The following is an 18239-nucleotide window of genomic DNA, read 5'->3' as shown; positions in this document are numbered from 1 at the left end:
AACATGTTCACATTGCAAAAGTGCACATATTTCTCTTCATTACAATTTCTGGACCTCGGGGTTGTTTACTGGCCCTTTAAAGGAGTACTGACACGATTTTGAAGTGCAGCAAAACGGACGTTTTTGGTTCCCTTGGCATGTAGTGTTAACGCTCTCCCCACACCGCATCCGGGAAACACGTATAAATATTTAAGTTTCATTTTATAAAGTTTTCATCTCCCAGCATCTGCAAGGCAGCTTCACCGCATGGAGAGCCCTATGACGTTTCAAGTCAGCTCACTTGGTTTGCGAAATCTGGGTTCTGCATGCAGCCTAAATCACAGAAATCGCTGTCGGAGGCACTGGACGACAGTTCACTCATCATGAACCACGTTCGACTGACAGCAAAGGACAGCATGTGCATATTTCGTGGGTTGCAGTCTGCCCGTGACGTCACGGGCAAACTTGACACGTCACTATGAAGCCGTCCTCTCGAAACCGAAACCGAAACTGCTGGTTGAAAGAAGCGGTATTAAATATATATGCAATGCATCCCCAGGCACCACGACACTCTTTTTAGGGTTCTCGACACCCGTGCTTTCATTTAGAGCAACAACCCAAAAATTTTAAAATTCATGTCAGTACTCCTTTAAGAGTAGAGTAAAGCGAGCAAAAACCTTTTATTTTTCGTTACTAAAGATTATAAATACACTGTGAAAAGAAAACCATGCAGTGGCGTGAAGCCATTCACAAATGGCACCGAAAACCACACCTCCTGATGGACGCAAGAGCTTATTTACATAATGTTTTCTTTCATAATTTTGGTGTGTATATGTTCTTTTTAAAACAAATATGGCTAGATATTTTATGCTGCCATTTTCATAAGTTGTGATAGCAAATTTTCTCACCAGAGTCATTGGTTATTGTGAGCACGTGCATTCTTGGAATGAACGAAAGGAGGCAGATTGATCACAGCCTAATGAAACCAACGAAGGCCTTACTTGGTTGTTTAAACTGCAGCAGTGACATAGATGGGAAGGAGTAGATGCCACAAATAGGGACTGACACCCAATGAAGTGGATGGGAAAGCTGAATCAGTAGGGCGTATCCCAAGGTTGCAGGGTCACCTTGATTTTTCATTCACTTCAATTCCTTTGTCGCAATTACCGTACATGTCTTTCCATAGCTTCACTAGCTGACCACAAACATAGTTGTGCCTTTTCTTGAAAACTATCCGACCGATTATAGTGAAACTTTCTGATACTTTGCCAAAATTAAGACAAAGGAAGATTAATTCTCTTGTGCGGTACGTGATAAGTGAGGGCAATAGATTTTGGTGAGATAAATGTAGGAGCCCATTCTTGGCAGGGAGTGAACCCAGTATCGTGTAGTGTTCAAAATTTCGTTTCCAAGAAAAGGTACATTTACTCCCAGCCTAAAATTTGGTTCTCCAGTAAAAAAAAAAAAAGTTGGAAAGGCTGCAGGAAACCACCATGTGAAGGCCAAGATGATTCTTAATCGACATGCGAAATCTAACATTAAAACAGGGAACACGAAAACAAAGATGACCCATTTACCCTACAATACCCCTTAAAGTGGCTCACTTGAAACAAGCACCATTTTTGGGTTGTGCCCTTTCTGATGCAATAGTTGTGGAGGCCAGCCCATTCTGACCTTCTACACACACGCAAGAAGGTTACACAGTGCCTTCGTTTTTGTTGGCATTTGTATATTGGAGCTTTCGCAAAAATTCAGACTCGAAGCTTGAGCCGCTCATCTGTGAAGTGTTGCTAGCAGCAATGCTTGGCAGTAGCTCATTTCTTTCTATCATGAGTTGTCCGACGAGTCCTCGGAGCTGCTGGAGTGGGTTGACGTGGATGACCAGGATCCCAGGCTGCACGAACTGGGAGGGCTGGGCCGCCGGTATGGTATGGGCCGCTTTCGTGCACTGCACACAAATAAGCCTTAGAACAGCCATTGGGATGGTCGACTGTACTACATTTTGGCTTAGTGGACTCAAGTTTGTTCTTGCTGAAAAGGACTTATGCTGGTGTGTGTGTGTGCCACCATAACATCGTCAGTCACATAGCTGCACCCTTGGAGAGCAACAGAAAAAAAAATAAGTGAAACAGTCATTCTGTGTATGCCCTTGAACAGGCACTTGAGATTTAAATACAACTTTTCCAAGGGATAAGTAGTGTTAATTAACCTGTCTGTGTGAAAACCAAGTAGCAAACAAAAGTGTTGCGAATGCAAACTACACGTGCAAGTCTCATTCAAATACCGAGTAGAATAGGCCACATTTCGGTGGAGGCAACATGCTTGAGGCCTGTGTACTTAGATTTAGGTACACATTAAAGAACACCAGATGGTCAAAACTTCTGGAGCCCTTCACTACAGCATCCCTCATAATCTTATTGTGGTTTTGGGATGTAAAACCCCAACAATTATTGTAAACAAGATGCGTCTAGTTTAAACGACTGTAAAAAGTCAATTTTCAACTGATGTTGTCTATGCCCTTCCTTGTGCATGAGCACCGACGTGTTTGGGTTGTTTTGTAGGGTGCAACTGTGTGGCTTTGTTTCTTATTCGAAGATTCCACAAATTTTGTAACATGGTTAAAGATGCCTTTTCATTGAGAATGACGCTGTTTACTTTGGGGTGCTGTCATCTTTGTGCTGCTGCATTAAAGGGACACTAAAGAGCAAAACGATCTTTCTCATATTAGTAAAGTACTCTTTCACGATACCAAAAACACCACGCTTGCAGCGACAAGACGCTTAGTAAGCGAGAAAACGCGCAAAAACAAAATGTGGGTGGCGACGCCACCTTGAAGTATCCGCACCATTCGCTGTGACGTCACATGTTTTGACGGCGCCTACTAGGAACTACGTAGTTCCTAATCGGCAAAAATGAAGTACCTTGTCCTCTGAGGGGGCCATAGACTTAACATACCAAGTTTGGGGCAATTTTGTTGAGCGAATGGCGCCAAAATACCATAAATACACTGAAATCCGTGACGTCACGCGGGGAAATTTCGGTGCGAAATTTAAAAATGAAACTTTGAACTTGATTTTCTCTTCTATTAATAAACCTATGATGGCGAAATTAACGACATTAGAGTTCTCAGAGCACAATTTATCAATCTAAACTGATTCATTGTTTCTCTTTAGGGTCCCTTTAAGTAAACACCAATGAAACATGTGACAAACTACTACTGTCACCTTGGAAATTGGTGTTGAGATTAAGTGGTAAGCATAGGCACTGCTTGTGGAGGCATGCACTGCAGAGAAAAGTGTGGCGTTGCTGTGGCATCTCTTTCACCACCAGGTTGAATGTTGTGTGTGAAGGGGATGCAGCTCGGTGTTTGAGAGGACCAAAGCTTGGGCCTTACTACTAAGTAATGTTCATCGTCGCGTTAATTGTAACTTAAGCCAGCTCATCAAACAATTGGAGATTCTAAAGGACCCCTGACACCAAAATTGAAACCTCGACATGTCTGTGTTGTTTGATTTTCCTGTTTACGGGGGCACTTCTGACCGATTATTAGTACCGGACGTTAGCTTTAAGATATTTTAAGTTGGTTTTAAAGTAAGCATGAGTGCTCATCTGAGTTGGCAGCACCTCGCGACATCGCCACTGTTATGACGTAGACCGAGGCCCCAGGTGGCATTCCACGAGTAAAGCGAGCACTGTCGAGGAGATTTGCGGGGCGTGCACAATACCACCACGACTGGCACCCGGCGTGGGCCATTGTTCCTCACCCCTCTCACTCTGCTGCTGTGCTTTGGCCAGGAATGCTTTTTCCTTTTCCTGAGGAAAGGGGGGGAGAGACATACCGAAGCACCTGCATCGTTTCATTCTTGACCGGCCCCGATTTGATAAATGCACTTTCAATGACACCACAGCTTGAGTGTACGAGATCTTGGGCACTCCCCCGCTGTGGGGTGCTAGTTTCTTATAATATTTAGGTGGGCATTTCAAAGTGGACAAAAAATTGTCTTCAATTAATGACGCTAGTATTACTTATACGATGCATTATTTACGATTCAATTTTAGGATTACCAGACACAAAGCTACAAATTACAGTAAAAAAGTCGCAAACGTAACTTTCGCTGTCAAGGGTCCTTGTGAAAAGAAAGTGCAACTTAGTACTTTTCACTGCTTCAATCAGCATCGGGCATACCGATCGCTAAATATGTCGGCGCAATGGCAAGGAGGGTTCTAGCCAATTGCTTGGATGAGCACAGAGAGACTAGCACCTGAGCGTTTATTGAAAGATTTCTTTCATTTTTCAAGCAGTTAGCAAATGCATTGCTCACTGTTTTATTTCTGCGCGTGAATCTTTTTTTCTCTTTTTCTGTTAGTTGTATGGATGGTCTACTGGTGTATGATTGTCCACTTTTGATGGCCATGGCTTCTAAAATTTCGCGTGTCGGCTTGTCTTTACTTATTGCGAAAATCATTTTTAGCACATTTTAGCAACAAGTTCACTGCTACTTCCAGCAGTTTCACAGCTGGAAATTGGCTTTCCAGCCTTGGTTTCAGCTGGAAATGGTTCTCTAGGCTTGGAATTTCCCATCCCTGCTGGCTGGAAATAACTGCCATTTCTAGCTGAAAATTGTCTTTCCAGCTGGGAATAAAACCATTCCTTGCTTGAAGGTTATTTGCAACTGGATATAAAAATAACTGTCAACTGGAAAATTATTTCCCAGCGAGAGTTCTCGAGTTATAGTTGGGAAGTCATATTTGCAGCTTCAGCTGGGAAGTAATTTGCCCAGCAGGACCCCTCTTGAAGTGCAAGTGAAAAGCAATTAGAGCAGTGCACTATACAAATGTGGTGTATGGTGTGCATTCATAACGATTCAGAATGGTCATCACACAGTGCATATTTTACAACCGTGGTCTACAGTGAGCCATACGGTCTAGTTGCAAAAAAAAGATATTGCTGGAAAGAAAACGCACCCGATCATCACGGCATTACAAATCTTACTGTAGTCGGATACAACTATAAGTCCAGAGGGAGGCCTTGCCCAGACGACCCAAGCACAACCATATAGCCCCGCACATGCACTCGCCAATGTTCTTGACGTCGTCCTGGAGTGCACACCCATTCATGCCGTCTTGTGTGCCTTTGAGGAGGAAATGCCTTGGTCTTCTGAACCGCGCACACCGGCCACCTCAAGATAATGCCCAGGCCTGGGGAGAGAGGTCTCTTTGGTGCTTCTGGCAATGATTACCGAACACGCCTTGCTTGAGCTGTCAAATCCAAACATGTCCTTTGTGTTGCAGACAGACGCCAGTGATTACGGGCTTGGTGCCCTCAGGCCTGTCCCTTTCGCAAACCACACTTTGACGCAATCTGCCTCTAATTTTTCTGTGCGCCTTTCGGTAGGGGCCAGGGACACGTGTTTTCGAAACTATCCCCTTGGACAACCGGTGTTGCCAGAAGTGAAGCCTTCAACATGAAGAGACATTTCGCGACTTTTCTGTTAGGGGAAGAGCGCAAGCGCCAGGGCATCGTGAAAAAGGCGGAATAACTGAAAGAGTGCCTAGCTATCATTTTTGCTCTAAAGTTTGACATGTTTTTCGATGGAACTCGATTTGTCATTCGGAGTGATCATCGAGCATTGTCTTGGCTGAAACGCAGCGCTGACCAACATTTCTAGAACTACTGCGCTGACAAGAGTTGCTGACGTGTGCCTTTGTCTGTGGAAGTGCATGTTAAGCTGTGCGTGTGGTTAGGACGCTACTTATGACCATGGAGTCGCATTGGTGACTAAATAATAGAAGCTTCTTGCAGCGCAGCAGAACGATGGACCCTGTCGTAAGGTGTCGGAAAAGCTGGTGGCACGTGACCCAGCCGACACCAGAAAAGGCGAGGAAACCGACTGCTACGTGCTCTGAGAAGGTGGTCTCTTGTAGCGGTATTTTCCCCAGGCTGACAACGCCCTGATGAAGTCACCCTTTCAAGCTGTTGCTCCTCGCAAACTGCGGAAATTATTCATTAGTTAAGTACTACCATGACAGTGCTTTGGCTGGTCATTCTTCAGGACAGAAGACTTATGGGATGTTGTGCAGTACGGTAACTTGGCCAGGTATGAAAGAGGATGAATTACGCTATGCGCGTTCCTTTTCAGCTTGTGAAAAAGCGAAACTGTGTGGTGGTTTGCCGCTCGGAACAATGCAGTCAGTTCAGAGGACGTCGCCATGGCAAATGGTTGCATCATGTGACGTCATGGGTGCGTTTCCCATGAGACTGCAACGAAACTAGTATCTGCTTGTTTTGACCATCTTACAAAATGGGTTGAATTATTTCCATTGTGCAAGCTCACTTAGCAGGTTGCAGGTGTGGAAGTGGCTTCTCGAAGCGTTAACGAGATTCGGAGTCCCTCTTCACACTGGTATCAGCTGGGCAGGGATTCCCTGCCCAGTTGTTCACGGACATCGCGACGTACTTCACCAGCAAGGTAAGGTGTTCACGGATTCCCGTGACGCCTGTGGAGGTTGTAGTGCCACAAGCCCCGGCGGCTTGTAAAGCGGTATTCACACGGGGGACCAATCCTTGGGGAATAAAGGCGGATCCCCTAGTGACGTCAGCTCGCGAAGAGAATTCCCCACAAATGTCCCCCCACTCACACGGACGAAGCGAACGGAGGGGGAGACCAGTGTTACCAGACTACTCTGGTGGCTTGTACCGCCCGTTTCCCTAGCTGCAGACTGGACACCCACTACTACCGCTCTCTGCAGGAGCAAGCGCAACAATGTGGTCAAACATGAGCCCGCAATTCCGCTATCGGGGGGAAAGGTCCCCGTGTCCTGCGAGGAGACGTGGGGGATCGCGCCCACTCGCTAATCTGCGCTTGTCCCGTGGTCTTCGTTCCTTTGTGGTCCCTTTTCCATTCGCGCTGTTAGTTTCTTTGTGCTCACTAATCTGTGACGTTGTGGTCACGTGATCCGCAATCCCCCCGTGTCACCCGCGGATTTCTCCCTCGTGTGATAATAATATCTGGGGTTTAAAGTCCCAAAACCGCGCTATGATTATGAGAGACGCCGTAGTGGAGGGTTCCGGAAATTTCGACCACCTGGGATTCCCTGACGTTCCCTCGCGTGAATACCCCTTCAATTAAAGATGCACCGGTGAGGAAACAGGCCTCTTTGGCTAGACAGCTAGCGGGAAGGTTGTGGCTGGCTCGACACCGCGGAAGAGGCTTCCGTTCCTTTTGTGTGTCACGGCTGTCTCCCTTGACGTCCGCGCGGTGTCGCAAGCTTGCGTTCTAGAATCGTTGGCTACACAGGCCGATGCCCGGATAGCCACAGCGCAGCAAAACGAAGACGGTATAGAAAGAAACAACGGGACGGGCGCTTTCTTTCTATATTGACTTCGTTTTGCTGCGCTGTTTTTTTAAAATGAACGCAAACCAACTTGCCCAAATTTCGCCCAGCTAGACGTCCACAGGCATCTGCCAGAGTTTCCGCAACTCGCCGAACCGTCTACGAGCGACAATCCAGTCAGATGTCTCGAGTCGTCGCACTCAGCAAGCGTCCTACTCCCGAACGGGAATAAACGCATTTACGGAAAAGGTCCCTTCTGTGTTATCAAGTTGTAAATTCCTCTACACTGTAGGTGCAGCCGAGTGCGGTTGCTGTAGCGAGCAGAACTGGGAGTTATCTAGGCCAGGGTTGCCGTTGGGTAGATTTGAAAAGGAGCCAGAACTCAAGCTAAAAGTAGCCAAAGTAGCCATTCCAATTAATTTTATCGGCAGTTTTGTAGCCGAATAGAATAAAAGCTGTACTATTAGTAGAGTTTTCCTTATTGAATAATAAATACTACCCTTTTGAATAAAAACAGGACCACAGGAATAAGAGCCCGACTTTTTCCCTCTTGCTTGGTCTTCAAGTCACAGATAAGTTGGAAATAAATAAATAAATAAAAATACATAAACAAATAAATTCAGTGCACCTGCATATAGTTTATGTAGAATAGATAAAGTTCTTGCCAAATGCAGAGCGTCTTCAAAACATTCCAACCAACAACTCAGCAGAGACATTCAACGTTGAAGCAGTTTTTCTTTGACGCCGTAGACCGAATGTTATAGTAGAGTTTACATAATACCAGTCCAGCTTCAGACAGTCAAATCTGGCTGAAGATGAACAGCCTCGCTCATTTTGTTATGGATGTCTGTTTTTGTCAATTGCATACGAGTACACAATCTGCGCATCAGAATGACAACACAGCGCGTAGCATCAGCATAGAGGCGAGCATCGTGAGCAGCGCGCTAGCCACGCGTTTACCAACATGCACGCAACTTCACCGCGCTTTGCGTTGTAGTGCCTCGATGCGCAGTAGCCTGCTGGTGAGGGGAGGCCGCCCGCGCGCATTTTTTGACACTAGAGAAAAACTTCGAAACGTTGTATTTGATGTGCAAATAATAACAGAAGATGGATACTTAATGCTCCAAAATATAAGTTCAAAAGTAGCCAGAAAGTAGCCATGGAGCCAACCTGAAATTTTCGTCGCCAGACAGGCTAGTAAAGTAGCCAATTTGGCGCAAAGTAGCCACCAACGGCAACCCTGATCTAGGCCTCGCTAGGTAGAGAGTGCTTAGGTGGCAACTCGCAATGCCCACGAACTATAGGTGGCGCGCGTGATTTTCAAGATGGCGCCAGGAGGAGGGTCAACCCGTTTGTTAGCACAGGACACGGTGGCACTGTAGGAACAGATAGTACGTGCGGACGTACGGTGCCACTTTCGCCTGATGAAGTCATTAGCTGCGCTGAATTGGATATGAGACTAAAATACTTTCTCAAACCTTGGAAAGTGCTAAGTACTCGCCACCTGATCGTTCATCGTCGCTGTCACTCTCGGTGCTTTCACAGTCTTCTACGTCCAGTGAAAAATCCTCGTCGTCAAGATGGTTTCTTTCAACATCACTGCTGAAAGCAATCTGAAGAATTTCCTCCGCCGAACGACTTCGACCACTCCGCGTCACCACGTTTCAATTAGAGAGACGTCTGGACGCGGAGATTTTGCTCTCAGACCGGTTAACAAGCAAATCGCTTGCAGTGTGCCGCCACCTATCAACAAACGTACAAAAACAAGCGGCGCAGCGCTGACTATGTTACCAACACATGGCGAAGGGACGGCGTGGAAAGCGTTCGCTCCACGAAAGGCGTGGAGCAGATGCGTCCTCGAATGATTGAAACGTCGCTCGCACGATTAGTAACAGCGCTTTGCTGACAAAGGATAGAGGGCCTATTTTAATGTATCGACAACTTGAGATCGCTCAGTTTTACAAGAACACATCGCGAGCCCGCGCGACCTCCCGCGTAGAGTGTTATGGGATTCATGCACTACAATTAAGAAACACTGACCAATGCTATATGGAAGTAAAACAGGGTGAGCTTCAACTGAATATGTCAGACGATAACATTTAACTAACCTACGTGGCTACAGAAAGCCTCGCGAAGCTGATAGTATGCGTACGCTGTGGCATTGAAAGCGCGAGTTGCCACATACTTTCACGAAAACTTCGCGTCTCGCAAGAACGAATCAGATTTCTCGTGTCACGGAGGGCCCGGTTTGTTCACTGATGCAGGGAACATGCAAAGTCGTAGTGTTCTTTCCTTGCCAACGCGTTAACACTGAGGTTAGCACAGCCGAACAAGGAAGCGACTGCGTGCTGCCATTTTGTCGTCGACTAACCCTCCTCGAGAGGACGCTCCTGAATTCCGCTTGGCGGCACAACAGTCTATGGGCATTGCGAGGCTGGCTTTCTTTATATGTATAAAATATATGCATATAGCCCATTGGTGCCACGCTGCATATAGTGAGGCTTTTGGTCATTACCACGTCGGCCACCTTCAGGATACCATATGATATCCTGAAGGTGTCCAAAAATTCACAGAAAGTCCAGCTCAGGATGTGATAATGACCAAAAGCCTCACTATATCCGGCATATAGTGTACACTGGACGTTGGGTCATTCCACGGACGTTTCTTGGACGTCGGGTAAGATTTTTACTGAATTTGCATACGTCCAAGCACGTCCGAATATCCGGTTTTGACGCCCGGTGGGATTAACTCGGGACGTCCCGCTGGACGTCCGTGGGTGATGTCCAGAAAAGTGGTCCGATAGACGTCCCAGAGTTATTGGTTGCCCGTTGGGGTAAAGCACGCCTTCACTTTCTTTCACTTCTAAAACATTTGTAATCGAGATGGGGCAATTCCTGATTGTAACACGTGAGCTCAAAAAAGGAGTTTCGAATAAAAAATGCACTGATTCCTGCACCTGTGTGAACCAAACTCACCAGATCCATTAAACCATCGCTGCATCAACAATCGTTACCAAAACAACCAACATGGCTGCATCCAATCCGTTTTATTTGTGTCCTAGTTGCTTTCCTATCGTGCTTTCGTTCCACAATTAGTTTTCCTTGGGCAAGTTGGTATTTAGTGAAGGACATGATATCGTATAGGCAGGCACGTAGCCAGGATTTTTTTTCGGGGGGGGGGGGGGGCAAAGCCTAATTATTCGAAAGAAAGTCTTTTCATGGCAAAAAGAAAAAAAAAAGTTGCCCGGGAATATAAAAGGCTGGACAAATTTCGGGGGGGGGCGCCCCCCCCCCCTTGCCTACGTGCCTGCGTATAGGGCAAAACTCGAATGGAAAGAGGCGCACTTTGCTGCTCCTGCCTGTATCTTGGAGTTTTGCGCTACAGCATCGTGTCCTCCTTTCGCTCCAAGACGGTATATTTGAATCGGAAGACACTTGCTTGTTTTTCACAGGTGCGGATGTAAATGATCTCAGCCAACACGACACTAGACGACTTGGTCGACTGCTATCTCCCTACAAATCAACTGTTTAAAAGCCGTTCTATGTCGTTCAAAAGGAACAACGTACGAAGCGACTTCAAAACTACACGATTCTGTGTTTGATTTTTCTTCGACGGCTAAAGCATTGGGAATCGTTTTTCATGAGCATACGTTATTGGATTCACAGAGTGAAATGGTAAGAAACAAGTTAAGTAAGGTACTTGGCATGCTTAGGAGATGTTAGAGTCACTGGAAAATCAGAGTACCGCAAAGGTAGGCTGCACGCGGGCAACAGTGGGTGGCGGCGGCCATGTCCCTTCCAGACCGTCCGGCGCGTTGCTAGCGTGTGTTCAGAAGTGACCGATCTTTTAGCCTCAGTGCCGTGTTACGCTCGGCAGAACGGCATTATGTGTGTGTGTTTCTTCAAGAGGATATTAGAAGTGATTTCGAGTCATCGACAGGTATGGATTGACTGCGCGGTTAGCGGTGTAACTAATGAAACGTACGGCGAATGTTGCCATGTGCTCGCGAACTCTCTTCATGGCTTCATCGGTCTCTTTTCGTGTCACGCCCGGGCGTGTTCGCTAGGTCCGGAGCTGTAAACATAGTTGCATTAGCGCAGTGACACCGTGCGAGATGCCAATTACTTCGACATTTGGTGAATCTAGACTTTGCGCTAGCTTTGCAGTCGGCGTTCCCGGTTTACTGCACTCGAGAACGTTATCGAACAACATCGAGAACATTCAACATTGCGTACTTCGACTGATCGCTGACGCATAGCTTGCTTGCGCACCGTGCTTGCTGTTCAAATGGTGGATATGTGTAATAGAAGTTGTGTGTGTACGATAATTGTAAGTTGTGCGCGACGTCTTGATTCGGAACGTCAGCACCCGAACGCACGGGCGAATCGGCGTGCGGTAGGTAAGGTGCATCTTGCGATACGTAGAAAATAGGACATCAAAAATGATTGACGTCACTACTTGTTTGATTTCCTATTTCTTGTCTCCTTAAAATTCCCAACGTTGCAATGAATTTGCAAATATTTTGCTGTGTTCCGACAAACAGTTCTTTTGGCGTTGCCAGCGCGTAAACAGCTGGGGTTCGGTTTCTGCACTGCTGCACTTTTTTTTCATAATGCACTCTTATCAAAACTTCCTCGGTACGGTGCTTTATGTTCTTTTGATCAGAAATAGCACATCCCGGAATTTTTAAAGCGCATGCTACTGCAACACAGTATGTATATAGACCTAGGGCGCGCATAAAATCGACTCCCTCAATGCGCGGGATCTGCTCTTTTTTTTTTTTTTTTTTTTTTGCTGTGACCATTTCTCACCAACTATACAGTATTTTAAGGGCACGCTCGGCGCAATACAGCATTAGTAGAATTTTTTTTGCAACAACTTTAAAAATACGCTTGATAACATTGCCTTATACCAAGTTTATCAACAGAGTTCCACGCTTCTGTTTCGTGCAATGCCAAATGATCATGCCAAAATCGCCTTCAAGGTATACCAGTAAACAGTTATTATTTTAATAAATCTTCGATTTCGCTCTCGTGCGTGACACGCTTATAACTCGGATAGCATGCGTAATCTGTTCAACAGATCGAATCGAGATATGAAAGCCGAGCAAATAGAAAGGTATGTAGTTTTCAATATCGCTGACCATAGCGAACCGAAAAGGTGAAGTATCCTGTCGCATAAGATCTTTTCCAGCAAAGTTAGTGTAGTTCACTGCAGGAAGGAGTGTTATTCGAGGGGGGCGAATTCGTTCAGGCGAAATATGCAGCCACGTAGAACGGCGCTCTTTGACATTAATTTTTCCCACACGGCAAACGAGATTCTCAAAGTAGTTTCCTTCCGAAACAACGTATTGGAGTTTGTTTTACCTTCTTAACAGGACAGCTCTGTATACACTTCGCTGAGAGCGGTTCTTCTTTGTCATTATTGCATTTGATGGGAGCCGCTGCTCAGCTTGCCGACCAGCTAGCGGGTTGCCATATAATCACAAGGACTTCAATAGACGCCTTCGCACGACGGCGCAAATATCGGTGTGGACTCTTACCTTGTCCATAAAAGACCGTTTGCGCAATACCGAATCACTGGACAGGTGTACATCAGCAACAACGCTGGTAGTGACATTTTTGTTTTTTGTTATTTTTGTTGTGACGCGTTGTGTATATACCAGGGGTCTCAAACACGCGGCCTGCGAATCTTTCACTAGCGGCCCGGCCGCGAGTTTGTAATATGCAGAGCGCTCAACGCATGGCAACGGCAGCGGCGCGCTATTGGCTGCGCGCACACAGGGACGCCGCTGCGGAGTTCCGCCTAGCAACGGTCGCCACGACGAGACGACGCGCTCTCCTTCTCGGGGTGCCTTTCGCGGGAATTTTAAACGGTGAACGCGGCCGCCGGGCCCCGTGGAATTTTCGTCGCCGCTTGTGAACTGCTACTGCTCTCGCGTTGACCGAAGACGCCGTCGTCGCCGTTAGGTTCGACTGTGCTTTGTGCATTTTGTTTTGTTATAACGGTGAACACGTTCGCCCATGAACATTTGTGTTGTCGCCACTGTCTTTTGTGCCTTGGCGCTGCAGCAAGACGCGATCGGCCGTTGTGTTCCACTGTGCGTTTACGCTTTTTTCTTTTTTTAACAGTGAACACGCTCGCCCTTGAATATCTGTGCTGTCTGCTGTGTCTTTTGAGCCCTTGCGTTGTCGTAAGACATAATCTTTGTTGTGTTGGGCTGATTGCTTTTGTTTATTTTTTTAACGCTGAACACGCTTTCACGTGAATATATGTGTTGTCGCCAGTGTTTTTTGCGATCTCGCGTTGTCGCAAGACGTGATCGCCGTGGGTTCGAGTGTGCCTTGTGTTTTTTTTTATTTTTTTGCGGCTGTGTAGAAGATTACGGCTTGAAGACAAACACATCGTGGGTTGTAGACTTCGTGAAGTCATCAGCAAGGTGTGAAAGGTAATACAAAAATGGTGTTTCATAACTTCAAAAATAACTTGCGGAATCTTCTGTGGTAATTTAACTTCATGCTTTGGGGATAATGTCCAATGATCAGCCGTTCTCAATTAGGTCGTATTATGTGTGCACTTGGCCCCCCTTATACGTGGCGTGCGGTTGGCGAAACAAAATCGAAAAAGTGCCGCAGTCACATAAGTAATTGTGTTCTAGTTATTTTCATATGTTATGGCGTAGGTACCATAGGATGGGAAAATAATGAGAGCAATCAGAGCGCAATGTGAACCAGATCTACATTATGGTTGGATCTCACGAAAGTATTCCACAAACCTGCACATTTCACTTAGGTCACCAACTTAAACCTCACTTAGGTCACCAACTTAAACCTCACTTAGGTCACCAACTCAAACCTAGGAGAAATATCATACAATTACATCCGATACTTCCTAACGAATAGGAAGGTTACCTTCAACATGGGGAACTCGAGTCTGAGGTGAGGGGCATGGACAGTTTAGTTACACCTCAGGGCTCCATGATATTGCTCATGCTCTTCATCTCATTATGACAGGATTGTCAGAAAAAACGTGAAGACATCGAAGGAATCAATCGCTCCGTATACACGGATGATGTTGCCATATGGATCTCGCAAGGCAGTGATGGGTAAATAGAACAGAAGTTACAGGAAGTGGTAGATAAAGTGGAAGTCTACCTCACAGGCACTAGGCTTGAATTTTCACCAGAGAAATCAGAACTTTTCAGGCCCATACTTAACAGGAGGTGGCCCAAGAGATACATGAAGGAGAGAGAGTGCGAGGAGATACAGACTTGCACGAAAAGGTCCCCATCATTGAACAAGTTAGGGTCCTTGTACTCAACATTGAGTCGAAGCGAACTAACAGCAATACTCTTATAAAAATAGTGACTAAGGTCACTAAGGCAACTGGCTGATCAGGAGAATCACAAACAACTATATCACGGAATGAAGGAGGCTAGCATTCTTAGGCTTAAATGGAACAAGACAGAAAAGGACAAAATCAATATTTTCGTAAGGAAAGCTTTTAAGCAGGCCCTAGGCTTGCCCGAAAGCACCAGCATAGAGAGATTAACGCACCTGGGCATGCATAACACCTTAGAAGGATTGACAAGCTCAGTTGGAAAGAATTGCCAGCACCGCGACTGACAGAATATAGATAAATTACAAACAATAACCAGCAAGGACCCAAGGTTGCATCGGCCAGAGATTGGGAGCCAGATTGACATTGCAAATTTAAAAAAGAAATACAAACAAAATTCAATTAGGGCAGTAGAACGAGCACAGCTAATACGACCTAATTGAGACGGCTCAAGTGCACACATAATACGACCTCATTGAGACGGCTCATCATTGGACATTATCCCCAAAGCATGAATTTAAATCACCACAGAAGATGCCGCAAGTTAATTTTGAAGTTATGAAACACCATTTTTGTATTACCTTTCACACCTTGCTGATGACTTCACGAAGTCTACAACCCACGATGTGTTTGTCTTCAAGCCGTAATCTTTTACACAGCTGCAGGCGTCTTGTTCATCAGTGATGTTCGCCCGAACCACGTCGCGAGTTTGTAATATGCAGAGCGCTCAACGCATGGCAACGGCAGCGGCACGTCAACGTCAGGCGATGAACTGTCATTGTCTTCAACGCATTCGATCGCGCGGCGCGCCGACGTCTCACATGCGCTGCTTTCCGTGGTCATAGCCGCACAACACCGGCGTTGCAGGACTGCGAAATGCGTTGGCAAGATCAGCCGCGAAAAAAAAATAATAAGAAAAACACAAGGCACACTCGAACCCACGGTGATCACGTCTTGCGACAACGCGAGATCACAAAAAATACTGGCGACAACACATATATTCACGTGAAAGCGTGTTCAGCGTTAAAAAAATAAACAAAAGCAGTCAGTCCAACACAACAACGATTATGTCTTGCGACAACGCGATGGCTCAAAAGACACAGCAGACAGCACAGATATTCAAGGGCGAGCGTGTTCACTGTTAAAAAAAAGAAAAAAAGAAACGTACAGTGGAACACAACGGCCGATCGCGTCTTGCTGCAGCGCCAAGGCACAAAAGACAGTGGCGACAACACAAATGTTCATGGGCGAACGTGTTCACCGTTATAACAAAACAAAATGCACAAAGCACAGTCGAACCATACGGCGACGACGGCGTATTCGGTCAACGCGAGAGCAGTAGCACTTCACAAGCGGCGACGAAAATTCTACGGGGCCCAGCGGCCGCGTTCACCGTTTAAAATTCCCGCGGAAGGCACCCCGAGAAGGAGAGCGCGGCGCGGCCGTTGCTAGGCGGAACTCCGCAGCGGCGTCCCTGTGTGCGCGCAGCCAATAGCGCGCCGCTGCCGTTGCCATGCGTTGAGCGCTCTGCATATTACAAACTCGCGGCCCGGCCCGCACATTGACCGTCTTCGTCCCATTTGTTTTAGGGGCGAAGCTCCTTAAGGCGGCACCCGTTCGTCCCTCGTAGTTGTCGTAGTCGTAGTGCGTAACCAGTCGTAACGCTAGTACCAGATCTTGACCTCCAAGGTGGTGCCGGTGGGAGATTTTTCCTGTGCGTTGTTGAACAATAAAAAATTCGCAGCGTGCGCGTTAACTAAAAGGCGAATTCTTCTGTCTCTCATTCCCCATTAGCAGCCATTGGCATGTTCCAGTAGGAAACGTTAGTAGAAGTAGAAGTGTAAGTGTTAGCTAAAAGCCGACTTCTGTCTCGCATTCCCATTAGCAGCCATTGTTTACCTCCAAGGTAGTGCCTGGTGAGATTTCTCCTGTGCGTGATTAAACAATAAAAATTTTGTTCAAAACGCCGTTGATTGATGAAATAAACCAACGAAAGACGCCAGATGTTTTCTAAAAGCAAAACGAAAGAACGCCAGATGTTTCTAAAGCAAAACGAAAAGACGCCAGCTGCTTAACGAAAGACGCCAGATGTTTTCTAAAGCAATGGTTTTCTAAACAATAAAAATTCACAGCGTACATGTAAAATTAAAGTGAGCTGCAAGTCGTCATAACTCATCGAACCTTTAGTATAAACGCGCCCGATCTCACGTCGGTGATGATGTACTGGGCAGAATTCACGGAAGATTCACGGTTTACCGATGAACCTCCGCAGCTTCGCCCACTCATCATCATTCACTCCGTGGATATGCTGTGATTTTTTTAAAGACGATAGTCTTTCTTGGGGAACCTAAACGCCTAAATTTTGGTCTGTCTTTCTGTCTGTCTGTCTTTCTGTTTGTCGGCACGTCCCTCGATTCAGCCACCCGGCCAAAGTTGAACCACTTCCCCAAGGGCCATCCACCTTGAACGGATGACTAGGTTCATACTTGTGTACATTGTTGATCAAAAAGCAAACATTACGCATATCTGAGGCGCAACATCACTAGGTAAGTATTAGGTGCTGTGTTCCTTTAATAGAAAATACATAGATACGTAATTCTAGAGACCCTAGTTTCTTAAGCTGCGCTGAAAATGCGACTGCGCTGAAACTTGTCTTCCTCCGTGCCCTCTGCACGAGCTCATTGTTGTGTTTCGGTTTCGGTTCCGTATTGCACTGTATGAATGCCATGGGGTGCCGCTCTGGCATTCCTGTTTCACTCAGGCGACGTGTAAATAAAAGAGTGTGTGGAGAGCACTCGTTGAGTGCGGACGTTCCTCCTGCTTCGGCGCTTCCCGCCAAACCGCGTGTTCGGGCTGGCTGGCGTCCCCGTTGGTCGCGTTGGTCACCGCCGGTCTTCGCCTGCTGCTGCGCCGGGACTACCAGCCCGCAACACAGCACTCATGTTTCCCGACGTATTGCCAGATGGCGTCCATATCGCACGCAGCGCCTCTTCTATCGCCTTTAGACGACATTTGCAGCGACGCACGCAGATACGCGGCCAATTTTTTGTTCTCAGTTACGCTATGGTCTTTTGGTGTGGGGCACTGGCACCTTGCACTCTAAGCAGAAATTACTCCCACTTCAAAAAAATGCATTACGTTCTATTGCAAATGCCGAATATAATGCACATACCTTGTCTTTATTCAACAAATTCAGAGTCTTAAGATTTGATAACATGTATGACCCTCGTCACAGGACACAATAAAGTTCCTCTGTCTGTCTGTCTGCCTATGTATGAATATTGTTTATTAGCGTCCTTAAAAACTGAAATTAACAAAGGAAATAACAATCTTATCTCCATAGCATGCTTACAGCACGGCACCTCGTCTCGACCTACTAGACAGAGCGATTACTGGAAGGTCCCTTGATGCCAAACAAACTATGGTCTCCAAATGCTGAGACATTCACTCCCACACATCTAAATAAATTCAGTTTTTCATTGGAGCGCTTGCGCCTTCTTTTGCGACTGGATATGTCCAATCTTTTTTTTACCTACATGACGCAAGAGAAAAAAGGGCAAACATTTGGCACACTTTGGTAGTTCCGA

The 18239-nt window shown here is 46.3% G+C and overlaps 1 protein-coding gene across 7 annotated transcripts in view; it reads right to left on the bottom strand.

Annotated features, from left to right (window-relative positions):
* Positions 1-616: 616 nt before the first annotated feature.
* LOC119389290 (serine/arginine repetitive matrix protein 2) overlaps positions 617-18239 on the bottom strand; it is a 351568-nt gene continuing 333945 nt past the window's right edge. For 5 of the 7 annotated variants that reach the window (XM_037656491.2, XM_037656493.2, XM_037656492.2 and 2 more), the window contains one exon: positions 624-1927. In XM_037656491.2, coding sequence (XP_037512419.1) covers positions 1794-1927 — 134 coding nt within the window. In that variant the 3' untranslated portion in view covers positions 624-1793. Of the gene's footprint in view, positions 1928-18239 lie in introns of all 7 variants that reach the window. The other 2 variants (XM_049414386.1, XM_049414385.1) reach the window with 2 other exon arrangements.

Source organism: Rhipicephalus sanguineus, chromosome 4, assembly GCF_013339695.2.
Source record: "Rhipicephalus sanguineus isolate Rsan-2018 chromosome 4, BIME_Rsan_1.4, whole genome shotgun sequence".
NCBI classification, from domain to species: domain Eukaryota; kingdom Metazoa; phylum Arthropoda; class Arachnida; order Ixodida; family Ixodidae; genus Rhipicephalus; species Rhipicephalus sanguineus.
The sequence above is the reverse complement of the archived record's forward strand: the minus strand, read 5'-3'. Positions and strand labels throughout refer to the sequence as shown.